Source organism: Mus caroli, chromosome 10, assembly GCF_900094665.2.
Source record: "Mus caroli chromosome 10, CAROLI_EIJ_v1.1, whole genome shotgun sequence".
Classification (NCBI taxonomy): domain Eukaryota; kingdom Metazoa; phylum Chordata; class Mammalia; order Rodentia; family Muridae; genus Mus; species Mus caroli.
In genome coordinates this window covers 7,811,005-7,823,161 of record NC_034579.1, presented here as the reverse complement: position 1 = coordinate 7,823,161, position 12,157 = coordinate 7,811,005, and the positions used below count along the sequence as shown (strand labels likewise).

Genomic DNA, 12,157 nt, shown 5'->3' with positions numbered 1-12,157 from the left:
AATGGGTGGGTAGGGAAGTGGGGGGCGCTATGGGGGACTTTTGGGATAGTATTGGAAATGTAATTGAGGAAAATATGTAATAAAAATATTAAAAAAAAAGACACTAAAAAAAAATATATTTGAGAATGAAATTCTTTCACTATGAAAAAACAAAATAAATAAATAAATAAATAAATTACTTTGGAAGGGAATGAAAGAGGATCACTATATCGAATTATCAAATTGTAACTATGCAGTTGCAACTTAGCATTGTCTAGTTCTCTGCACCTCACAGAGAGAGACATAATGTCCCCAGGACTACAAAGAACAGAATCATGTAGTCTTCATGCTGTGGTTCCCACTGAATGACTGAAGGCGTGAGAAGGCCCTCTCCCATCTGCAGATCTTTATGGAAGGCTAGACTCTCCCACAGGAATATTCACTCCTTAGCTGTCCTCTTAGGAAGTACTAGTAACCTGAAAGGGCCAATACAGTACCTCACCAGGAAGTAGTACCCTACCAAGAATTAGTACCTTGCCAGGAGCCAGTACCTAGGAACCAGGAGCCAGGACCTAGGAACCAGGAGTCAGTACTTAGGAACCAGTAGCTAGTACCTCACAACCAGGAGTCAGTAACTGTGGAAGGTGGAGTTTTCACTGGAGCTCACCATGGCTCCAAGGCCCCCTCAGTCTCCTACTTGACTTGAGGCTTATCATACTCTCAGACAGAAGCAACCTGCAGCAAAGCCACAATGGTATTCCAGTCTTCCTGCCTGAATTCTGTTGGCCCATCTAAGGAAGTGATATAAAGTTACAGACACTACCAGCAGTTTCTAAATATTTTCTCTCAGTTTCTCTGTATGTCTGTCTGTGTGTGTGTGTGTGTGTGTGTGTGTGTGTGTGTGTGTGTCTACATGTGTCTCTCTGTCTCTCTTACAGGCAAACACACACACACATACACTTGAATGCATGTACACACACTCCCCATTCCTAAAAGGGTCTGCATTAGTTACATACCAGCTCCCAGATGTCCAACAGAGGCCCAAATGTTAATTTCACTTAATCTGTATTCATGATTTCAGCTAAGTAGCCTGCCACACAATTACATAGGGGGCCCTCTGGGTGGCACTCCCTACCCAGAGCATCACATCAGCCAATGGGTTCCTAGTGGTGATCTCAGTGTGACATATCCACCATTTACCTCAAGATCAGAGGTGGCAAACATCTAAGGCGTATTGGAGTGACTATGCTAAGGGCACAATCTGCCCCATCACTATGAAATCTGTGCGCAGCTTCTGGAGTGAAGAGAAACCCCCTGATAATTTTGGAATCATGGCTTCATCCTGTTCTGGTCCCCTGGACAAGTTCCCTGCAATAGTTGTCATGTCAGGAATTAAACACGAATATCTTACATATACTTTTTAAATTAAATCCCTAGTCCATAAAGAGACCAGAGTGGCTGTTTGCAGTAGAAGCTGAAGGGCTCAGTGTCTCGTGAGCATACTTCTTTCACGATGGCCTCTGCAGACAGAGGAGCGTCAAGGACATATGTGTTCCAACTGCTCGGATGATGTAGTGATACACACTCCCCCTTTCCTTTCCACCTGCAGAAAGGTCATTCATGAAACAAGGACACGGCCCACCCCACTATGGAAATCAGTGAGGAGGCTCCTCAGGAAGCTGGGGGTAGATCTACCTCAGGATCCGGCTACACCACCCTTGGGCACACACCCACAGGACTCTATACCCTACCACAGAGACACTTGCTCAAGCTTGTTCACTGCTGCTCTGTGCATGAGAGCTAGAAACTAAAAACAGCCTAGATGTCAGCCAATGAACAAATGCATTAAGAAAATGAAATAACACACATGAAATATTATTTAGCTGTTAAAAGGAAAATGGTGAAATTCCCAAGTAGGTGGATGGAAATAGAAAAAAAAAAATCATCCTGAGTGAGGCAATCCAGACCCAAAAAGAAAAATATGGTATGCATGGTATGTATTCTCTTATATGTGAATGTTAGCTCTTGAGTTTCTGAAAAGCAGGATACAAGGCTACAATCTATAGAGCCACCGAGGATAGGTGTAGAGGAAGGGGACTGGTTGGGGAAGCAAGGATCTCCCTAGGAAGGAGCATGGGAATAGATAGCTGTGGATAGAGGGAACAGGGAATTAGAACAGGAGGATCAAATGGGTAGAAAGACTGCAGGAGGCCATGGGGATGGAAAACAAGCCATCCAGCAAGCCCTTCCAGACACAGGACTGACAGACACAGGAAGCCTCTGAGACTGTGGCAGCATGCACAGAGCCTGCACTGGTCCAACCCAGATGGGGTTCCAGTGTTAAGAGAAGTGAACACAAGACCCCAACCCTATCCCAGAAGCTATCTCCAATTGATAACTGCTCCCAAAGAAAACCATTCCTTTTCTCTGATGGAGTCTCACTGGGTATCCAAACCACTCTTAAGTATAGTCCCCATGCTCAGCCAACTCAGTGATACTGTTGGAGATGTTTGTTTGTTGTTTGTCTGTTTGCTTTTTACCCTACAGAACCTTTGCTTACATATTACGGATTACAGTTTTGTCTTTTTTCTATGTATTCTCTCTGTGTGCAAATAGGTGTGTCCCTGTGTCTGCATGCATTTCTTGTGCTTTTTTTCTCTGCCTTTTCTCCCTATTTGTTTTGTCCTATTCTTGTTTGTTTGTTTTGTGTTCTTTTATTTGTTTAGATTCCTGTTTCTTTTCTAATGAGAAAGAGAGAAAGATTGTGAATTTGGGNNGGNGGGGGGGGGGGTAGTTTAACAGGGAGGGTAGGGGAACCCATAATTGAATATATTGTATGAAAAAAATCTACTTTCAATAAATAAAGAAGCAAGACCACAGCTTAGGAGTTAGAGAAGTAGTCTTGGATATCTGAGAGAATCTATAGCAGGTGTTATCTCTTATCCTCAACTTTTCCATGAAGGAACTGAGAACTTTAATCCATTCCAATTAAATCTGTAAGAGGCTACTCTGTTGCAGCCAGTCTGACTCCAAAGCTGGGACCTTAGCCCCTGTGCTGTGCTCCTGCCCCATCCACTTGGTTGCTGGCTTGGTTGCTGGTACCTTCTGCTTCATCTCAGTCTGTGTTCTCACAAATCCCTCTAAGTGGCTGAGACCCTGTGAGATGGCAGTGTCTTCCTGGTGCATCGAAGGCCCCCATGCAGACAGCCTGAGTCACCAAGGAATGAAAGGAGGAACTGCAGTGTTCAAGAGAGTCCGTGCCAGCCAGAGCACCAAAAGGGCAGGTTTAGTCTGCACATGCGTGAGTTATGCATGAGTTATGCATGAGTTATGCGTGAATTATGTGTGAGTTATGCGTGAGTGAGTGAGTGAGTGCGTGCATTAATTTGGTAAGTTTCCAGCCTTAAATAGTACAGAAAAAAAAAAAGGCAAAGAAAGAAAGAAGGGAGGGAGGGAGGGAGGGAGGGAAAGAAAGAAGGGAGGGAGGGAAGGAAGATTGTTTCTCTCCATTTATACACATGTGTCCTATGCTGGTAGAGGCCAGAAGAGGGTGTGGAATCCCCTGAAACTCGAGTTACAGACTGTTGTGAGCTACCATGTGGGTGCTGGGAAGCCGGCCTGAGTCCTCTGCAGGAGCAGCAAGTACTCTTAACCGCTGAGCAATCTCCTCAGTTCCCAGATTCTTTTTTTATGGAAAATATTCCAGATTTTAAATGCAGCTAACTAAATTGAAAAAAAAATTGTAAACCTTATGTAGGTCAAGCAAAACACTCCACCATCTGTGTTTCTGTCCTTGGAATTTAAAACAAGCACTGGGCATAGATGCTCACTCAACAAGCATCAGATACCTCCCTAACAACTGAACAGCAGACAACAATCAGGCAATCCCACTTGTTTGATCTGACACGTTAGAATTCTCTTTCTACCTTTTGCTCCTAACCTGCTAAGAGGCTAATCTAAGTCTGGGATAACTAAAGCTCCCTGAAAGGGAAGCAGGTATTGAACAAGCCACGGTTATTAGAAACGGAAGAGCTTTTTAACACCCGACTCTTTAGGGCCTGAGGTAAGGGAGGTCAAGACCCTCTCCAGGGCTGCTTTGCTTTGTCTACAGTTGGCCAAGAAAGAAGTCCACAGCATACATGTGCATCTTCCCTGTCTTACTCTGGCACAATACATAACTGTACACTGGTACTTCACTTGGAAACTCTTGTTTTCCACCTTTAACAAGATGGATAGATGAGGGTCTATCCTATCTGTAACATCTTTTGGTAGAAACATAAAGAACTCTCACCCCTAACTGAAGGCTATGGGTACTTGACAGCTCTAAGCAGGGAGAGCCACTTTTCTTTGCAAAAGTGTCTCCAGTAGGTTGACCATGCTGCAGAGGATGGCCCTGTACCATATAGGCAGCACAAAGTGGATACCATGATTTATTTACAAAACAAACACAAAGAGAATACAAAGTGGGCAGGGTACAGGAAGGCCAGGGTACAGGATGGACCTAGAAGGAATTACAGGGAGGCATGAGGATGAGTGTGTTCAAAACACATTTTATGAAACTCTCAGAGAAGTAATAAAATATTTTTTAAACTTGTGACTAATCTTACAGTCTATTATAATCTAGTTAGTAGAGATCCCATCCTGGATCCTGGATGGCCAGTATAGGAATAGACCCGTCTACAAGCTACCCAAGGCCAACCAGGTATTTAGGCTCCACGGTCAGTGTTGTAGCAGAAAGGCAGAGATGAACTGAGTCTGCTGAGTGAGAGAATGACTGAAGTGTGATAGCAAAGCAACACCCAGAATCTTAGAACTCACTGGGAAGGAAAGAGCTAAGCTGTTACAGGAACAGAGCAGAGAGCCACACTCAATGGAAACCCCTCCCCTGAGAAGGGGGGTTTAATGAGCAAACGCAGTTTATTCCTTTGACTTGGAGATTTTTTTTCATTCCCCAGGTGAAAGAGAGGAGCCATTTTTTAAAAAGGAGAACTGAAAAGGAAGATGTCTAAGCTAGTCGTCCTTATATGACAAAGTGTACAACAGGAAGGATCAATAGGACAATTGACTGCAGCCGCTCTATGACAATTGAGTCTAACAGACTCTCCTTCCAGACTTCACCTGACAGCATTATGCAGCAGCTCAGAATGCTTCCAGACAGATCCCACCCCCCTCCCCCTGGTGTTCTAAAAATACTCGGGTGGGGGAATCTATATGTGCATTGGTCTATAATTATAAGCTACACAGATTAATCTGTTGGGAGAAAGTCACCCTGCCACTCTGAAATGGCTAACTCTTTGATAACCTGTCAAGGTCCAACTGAACCAAATCTTTTATTCGGTGTCAGCATTTGTGCTATGGCAGTTGTGGGCTCCTTGGCTCTCTTCCTGTTGCTGTGATAGCTCTGCATGGGAGGTAGCCATAGACACCCTGACCTGGTGACCCAGTGACCCCCCACCCCCACAACCATGCTTTGAATACAACTACAATGGCTCCCAGCAGAAAGATCAAACCAAACTACTGAGCAAATTCCCTTTTAGACCTGGGACCCTTCAGTTAGCAGAGCATGGGAAGGGGTGGGTGGAATAGCAGAATTAATGGCTCAACTGCTTCCTGCCTGCCTGTCCCCTCCTATTTACCCTGGGCAATGATGCTGTGGAATTAGAACCATAGAAGCTAAATCAAAATCTCTGTGCTACAGTTGAAGGCTCGAACAATTCTTTGACTGTCTTAAAACCAGACAGACAATCTTCAGAGAGCTAATCTGACCTTCTCTCTGCTGATGCAAACTCTGTCTGGTTTGGGGTTTAGCCTCAAGTAAAGGCCTTACATTCCACCTGAGGTCTTTGAAGTGTCAAGATGGCCAGTGACACAGGTTTCCGATGGTCCTCAAGGTGTTCTGCTTTACAGACCTCTGGTTTCTGGGAGATAACCTATGTCCCCTCAGTTCGTAGCTTTGCAACTAATCATGAACACAAAGAACTGAAATTACATGGGTCTGGGGACTCTGCCTGAAGCATACAAAGAAACGCGCAGTTGCGGCTTCGCAGCCTGGCTTTGGGAGCAGTTCTGTGAGACAGAATGACACCCCTGAAATGTGGAATATCTTTCCACATTTCAGTCTTAAGTTACATAACCATTTTGTACCTGTCTTTTCCTCTGCAAAATGGGGTGACTACAATGTCTGCCTAGAATCTTCCCTGAAGCTGACGAGTTAATCCATTTCGTTCATGAGAGGGGTGGAGACGTAGCATGCATTACACCAAGAGAGAGCTGGATGGTGAGAGCTTCCTGGCCTGGCTTCAATGCCATTCTTACCCAGAAGAGCAAATCTTCAAACTCCCCAAACCCATGCACTCTACAGCTCTCTGCTGCCCCCTGCTGACACGTTACTAATACTGTCGTTGAGAGGTGGTTCTTTTACCGAAAGGAAAAGTTAGACCTGCTTTTCAGCAACTGTCTATTGCATCTATAGCCAGCTCTTCTACAAGCCCAAGCTTCTGCGCCTTCGTCTGTGCTCCCCCTTGCCCTCTCATTTCCCTCTCTCTGCCCACATCTCCCATCCAAGTCAGGCCCACTTCAAGCGCCCTGGAAATCGTGTAGTCTGCCTATCTGCCCCCATCAGAGAGAAGCCATAATCTCCAAAGTACATCACATCATTCATTGTCCACTCTTCTCTGCGCTGTAATTGGTTCTGAATTTACCTTATTGCCGCTTACATACTATGTCACATCTATGACTTAGTCACCTGCTTCCCCAGCAGTACCCGACCGCATAACCCATTCATAAAGACTGGTCTCGAATGCTTGCCCAGTCAGTGCTGCCTCACTAACTACCATGCTCCTTCCTCCCCACAGCCCAGGGCCTCACCTCCCAGATTATTACCCATCTTACTACACCCACCTCACTGGACTCCCAGACCCAGCTGCAGGCTGTTCCTGCAGCAACAGATATACTTTTGGTAAACAAGCTTCGCACCTTTTCCCCTGCTGAAGCTATTCTGACAATGTGACACAGTCTGCTACTGTAGCTCACGTCCTGGGGGTACTTTCATAGTCTCAGTTCTTTAGCCACACTGGCCTTTCAGTTCCTACAAGGTGCCACATCCTATGAGGACATAGAGATTCTTCTACATCGCTATTTCTTCCACCCTCTCCTCTTCCTCGTGCCCTCTCCCCAGTCACTGCAAGGCCACTCCCCAGTACCTCAGACATCACTGCCTCAAAAGCCTTTCTAGATTATCTACGCAAGCTCCCCAAAATATCTGTGTGTCTTTATAACCAACCCATTGTGCTTTTAAACCCCTACTTTAGTTCATTCATTAAGACTTGCCATCCCTTAGGGACTGTATGCTCCATACACACATATATATGAAGCCATGTTAAACAGAATCCTGTCAAAGTGTCTAAATACATATTAAATCTAAATCCCTATGTTGATTCCACTTTTATAATTCAGAGTTTAGACATTCGGTTATAGATGAGAGAAAGGCGAACAGGTCCCTGAAGCAAATTCAGCAAGGAGTCCGAGTGCTACTTCTGGCCCTTACCCTCAGTGCTCATGTCTGGAGTGGGCATCCAGATGTAGGCCAAGCCTTCTTCCTTATACAGCTTCATCATGGTGTCTGGAGTCATGGGTTCAGGGTAGCGGTTGCAGCCTGAAGAATTCTGGATGATATCCCATTCAGTCTGGAAATTCATGACAGCTGTAACTCCCAGTTCATGCTTCAGTTTGATTGTCACATGTTCCAGTTGGCGAGGGCAGCTACCCAGCCAGATATTTGGTAGAATCCTAGAAAGAACATACGGGGTCAACAATTAGTAAGGCTCTAACTTGATTTCTCAGCATCTGCATACAACATATGCTATTGAAGTACAATTCATCTTCTAATCTGATAAGGCTGGATTTTTTTAAGGATATAAGAAATAATACTAGTTTTTAAAACTACTTGTTTTACTGTTTCAGGAAAACTTATGATATCAACAAGCACAACAGGAAGTGGACATAGAAACTAAATCTAGCAACATATGAAAATAAACTCAACATGTTGTATGTGCTCTACGAATGTTACACAAAATCTATCAATTCATTTTAAACATATTAAATGTGAAACCACCTACAATTATCTCAAATTTCAAAATAATAAAAAAAAACTAAAATACAGCCATCATTCTTTATCACTACATAAAATTCTTCCAGCAGTATAAGGCCTGTGAAACCAGCTAAACTTGGGAAACAGAAAACTTCTGTTAAACTCAAAACCAAGATTAAGTCCATTAGCCCCCAAACATTTTTCTATATGTTCATCAAAGGTGACTTAAAGGGCTCTCCATTTAGTTCACCAGTTTTCCTTAAAACTATCAGTAAGAGATAGATAGATAGATAGATAGATAGATAGTTAGATAGATAGATAGAGATAGATAGAGATAGATAGATAGATAGATAGATAGATAGATAGATAGATAGATAAGAAAGAGAGAGAATATTGCCATTGAATTTCAGATTTCCAACCATTTCCCAGGTGACCTTGCTTATTCAAATTATAAATCTTGAGAAACACTTTCCTAGAGACTCAACTACACAAGTTATGTGATGTATTTAAATCATTCAGATTAAGATTAAGAAGGAAGAAACACAAGTAGAGTTTTCTTTGTATTTGCAGCATACAAGGAGAAAAGTAATGAAAAGAAAATGATTATTGTGTAAAAATTCTAGGGCAATGAGAAATATTTTTAACCTAAAAGAATAATAAAAGCTTACTGGAAGACAGAAAACAAACAAACAGAGCTTATCATAGCTGTTAATTGAAAACTCCATTGTCATATATGGAAATATTACCAAAAGTGTAAATATTTTACAAACCAGTATGCATAATAAATTTATTATATTTTATCATATTCACAGAATCTTATTCCCATAGTAACTTATTCCATACTTATGCATTCTCTCCAGAACCAAGGAATAGACACTATACCTCAAATGTCCTGAATCAGTTCATATAGGACTTAACTAAGGCTAGTGATATACATTACTGAGATTCACCAGTAACTCCAGGTATTCCCTTTAAGCATGGAGAACCAAATGCCCTCTGCTTCAAATTCAGATGTGTCCTGTGCAGCTTGCTTTTGTGGCTAAACGAGCTGAAGCGCCAAGTATCACTCCCACTGGTTATATTTGAAACTGCAAGCTTGGTTCTCCATACTCTCCCTCCCTGCTGCAGTGACCGTGAACGGGCATGGGAATGAGCTCATGACATCATCTAGAACGCCAGTTACAGTCACAAGGACCGCTGCCCTAGAGAGCTAAGGGCCTGTTACCTTAGTGGTGCACCTGACTTGTTCTGCTAAGACAACACCTAAGTCACAGATGGTTTGAACTCCATAACATGCGAGACAGAAACTGAGCAGAGGGTTGCATTTGCAGCAAGGCTCTTCACGTTGACTTTACAGCAGAGGTGGTCTGCTGGGCCAGTCAGTTTTGGCAATATTAATGAGATACTCTGGGTTGTCACACTGGCAAGTTAAGACCTGTAGTGTTGCTCAGCATCTACAAGAAGAGAGGACAGGACCCACGACAAAGAACTGTCTCATCCAAAATGTCAGTAACACACGTGTGAGGAAAAAAAAAAAAAAACCCTTGGCTTTTAAGAATAAAAATAGCATTGGACCCCTTCCCCTTTAAACAGAAGAAAGTCACCGGGGATGGTGAAGCTCATAGCTCATGCTGTTCTGACAATAGTATGGTAGCTCACATCATAGTTTAAAACACACACATATGTGGTAGAAGAGATAGCCCAGTGGTTAAGAGAACTTACTGCTCTTGCAGGGGACCCAGGTTCAGTTCTCAGCATCCATTGAAAGCTAGCAAGTGTCTGTAACTCCAGCTCCAGGGTATCTGATGCCCTCTTGGGCATCACAAAAAGGTGCATAGACATACAAACAAACAAACAAAATATATATATATGTGTTTGTATGTGTGTTGTGTGTGTTCTTAATTTATGAATTTATATATGTATATATATAAATTAAGAAGAAATAGATTTTTATTGTACATATAAATAAAAGAAGTATCTACAGGAGAATAGAAGTTCTATATTAGATATTTGAAAAACACTCTAATGTTTTTAGCTATAACAGAAATCATGTTACATGTAGTCAGAAAGGCATATGGTATTTGGTAAGAGTCATATGACTATAGGCCAAGTCATTACTCTGATGTGCTCATCTTTGGAATGGCTATAAAACTAACTGAATCACAGAAATTTTCCACGAAATAGCTACAATTTAGTACTGCTGTATTTGAATAAGGTACTCACAGACATACAGGAACGAAGGACGGTTTATGTGAAGCTATAATCATAATTCATTTTGATCTTAATACTAACATCCAATATGACAGTATCACACTGACCAAGATTTCATTTTTCTCTATTTTCTTCACTTGAATGCTGCAAGGTATAGAACAGCTGCCTAATTTTTAGTATGAAATCTATGTTGGCTTTCTTTCTTTTGTCCTTTCTTCTGTCTTGTTTTTATTTGTTTGTCTTCTTTTGTTTTATATTTTTTTTTTGCTTTCTTCTTTTTGACAATTCTTGCTGTTGTTGATGTGAACTTGAAAACAACCCACTCGATCTGCAACCCTATAGTTGGAACAACATGATGAACTAACCAGTACCCCGGAGCTCTTGTCTCTAGCTGCTTATGTATCGAAAGATGGCCTAGTCGGCCATCACTGGAAAGAGAGGCCCATTGGACTTGCAAACTTTATATGCCCCAATATAGGGGAATGCCAGGGCCAAAAGAATGGGAATGGGAGGGTAGGGAAGTGGGGGGCGGTATGGGGGACTTTTGGGATAGCATTGGAAATGTAATTGAGGAAAATATGTAATAAAAAAAACAGTGGAAAAAAAAAAAAGAAAACAACCCACTCACTTCAAATGTGGGTATTTCTCATCCTCAGTAGACACATCTCAAAAGACATAACCAACTTTCTAAGACTAAAGTCCTATTTACGTGATAGGAAAGGTTTTTTTTTTCCTCTAGTTAGGTTCTTGTAGACATGTCCTTATGGAAAAATTTTTAAAGGAAATTTGCATTGGAACTAGAGATTTATTTTCACAATCTACATTGGTTAGGTGAATAGCTGGTATATAGTCCTATCTAAAAGTATACAAAAAACTCGAAACACTAAACGTCAAGTATACAAACAATCCAATTAAAAACAGACTATGGAACAAAAGAGAAAGTTCTGAAAAGATGAAATACAAATGGCTAAGAAAATTAAATTTTTAATGAGCAATATCCTTAGCTAACAAGGAAATGCAAATTTAAACTACGTTGAGACTTCATCTTTTTTTATTAGATATTTTCTTTATTTACATTTCAAGTGTTATCCCCTTTCCTAGTTTCCCCTCAGAAAATCCCCTATCCACTCACCCCTACCCCTGCTCCCCAACCCACTCATTCCCATTCCTGGTCCTGGAATTCCCCTATATGAGGGATAGAGCCTTCACAGGACCTAGGGCTTCTCCTTCCATTGATGACTGACTAGGCCATCCTCTGCTGCATATGTAGCTAGAGCCACAAGTTCCACCACGTGTTTTCTTTGATTGGTGGTTTAGTTCCAAGGAGCTCTGGGGTACTGGTTAGGAAATTCTTATTAGAATATTATGGGGTGAAATGAAGGTATAAAAGTAAAAAGAACCAAGAAAAGCATAATGGTACTGGAGAGATTGGCACTGAATTTCTTGATCCCGAAGAATTCTGAGGAAGTCCCTTGGGCACAGGAGATAGGGAAAGACCACAGCATGACATGTGCAGAATGTCTGGACCTGTGATGGGCAGACAATGTCCCTGAGGGCTTAGTGTTCACACGAGTGTAGAAACTTCACAGTCCATTGTGTCCCTGTCTCTTCCCTCTACTGGGGGATGAGAACAGGACTGGCTCTATCTAGACACACAGCCATCCCTCTGTTCCATCTCCAGGGTCCTGCAGAAGCCTGCTGGAGGTTGTGTAGGACCTTCAGATGTAAAGAAATGTAGACTCTAAACAAACTCGGCTATGCCACACTGTGAGAAAGGGAAGCAGGAACCTTTTCTATATAAAGTAACTGTCTTAGTCAGGGTTTCTATTCCTGCACAACATCATGACCAAGAAGCAAGTTGGGGAGGAAAGGGTTTAT

General features: G+C 42.3%; 1 protein-coding gene across 2 annotated transcripts in view; it reads right to left on the bottom strand.

Annotated features, from left to right (window-relative positions):
- Epm2a (EPM2A glucan phosphatase, laforin) overlaps window positions 1-12,157 on the bottom strand; it is a 105,899-nt gene that overhangs the window by 4,247 nt on the left and 89,495 nt on the right. For both annotated transcript variants that reach the window (XM_021174675.2, XM_029482852.1), the window contains exon 3: window positions 7,526-7,767. In XM_021174675.2, coding sequence (XP_021030334.1) covers window positions 7,526-7,767 — 242 coding nt within the window. The remainder of the gene's footprint in view (window positions 1-7,525; window positions 7,768-12,157) is intronic.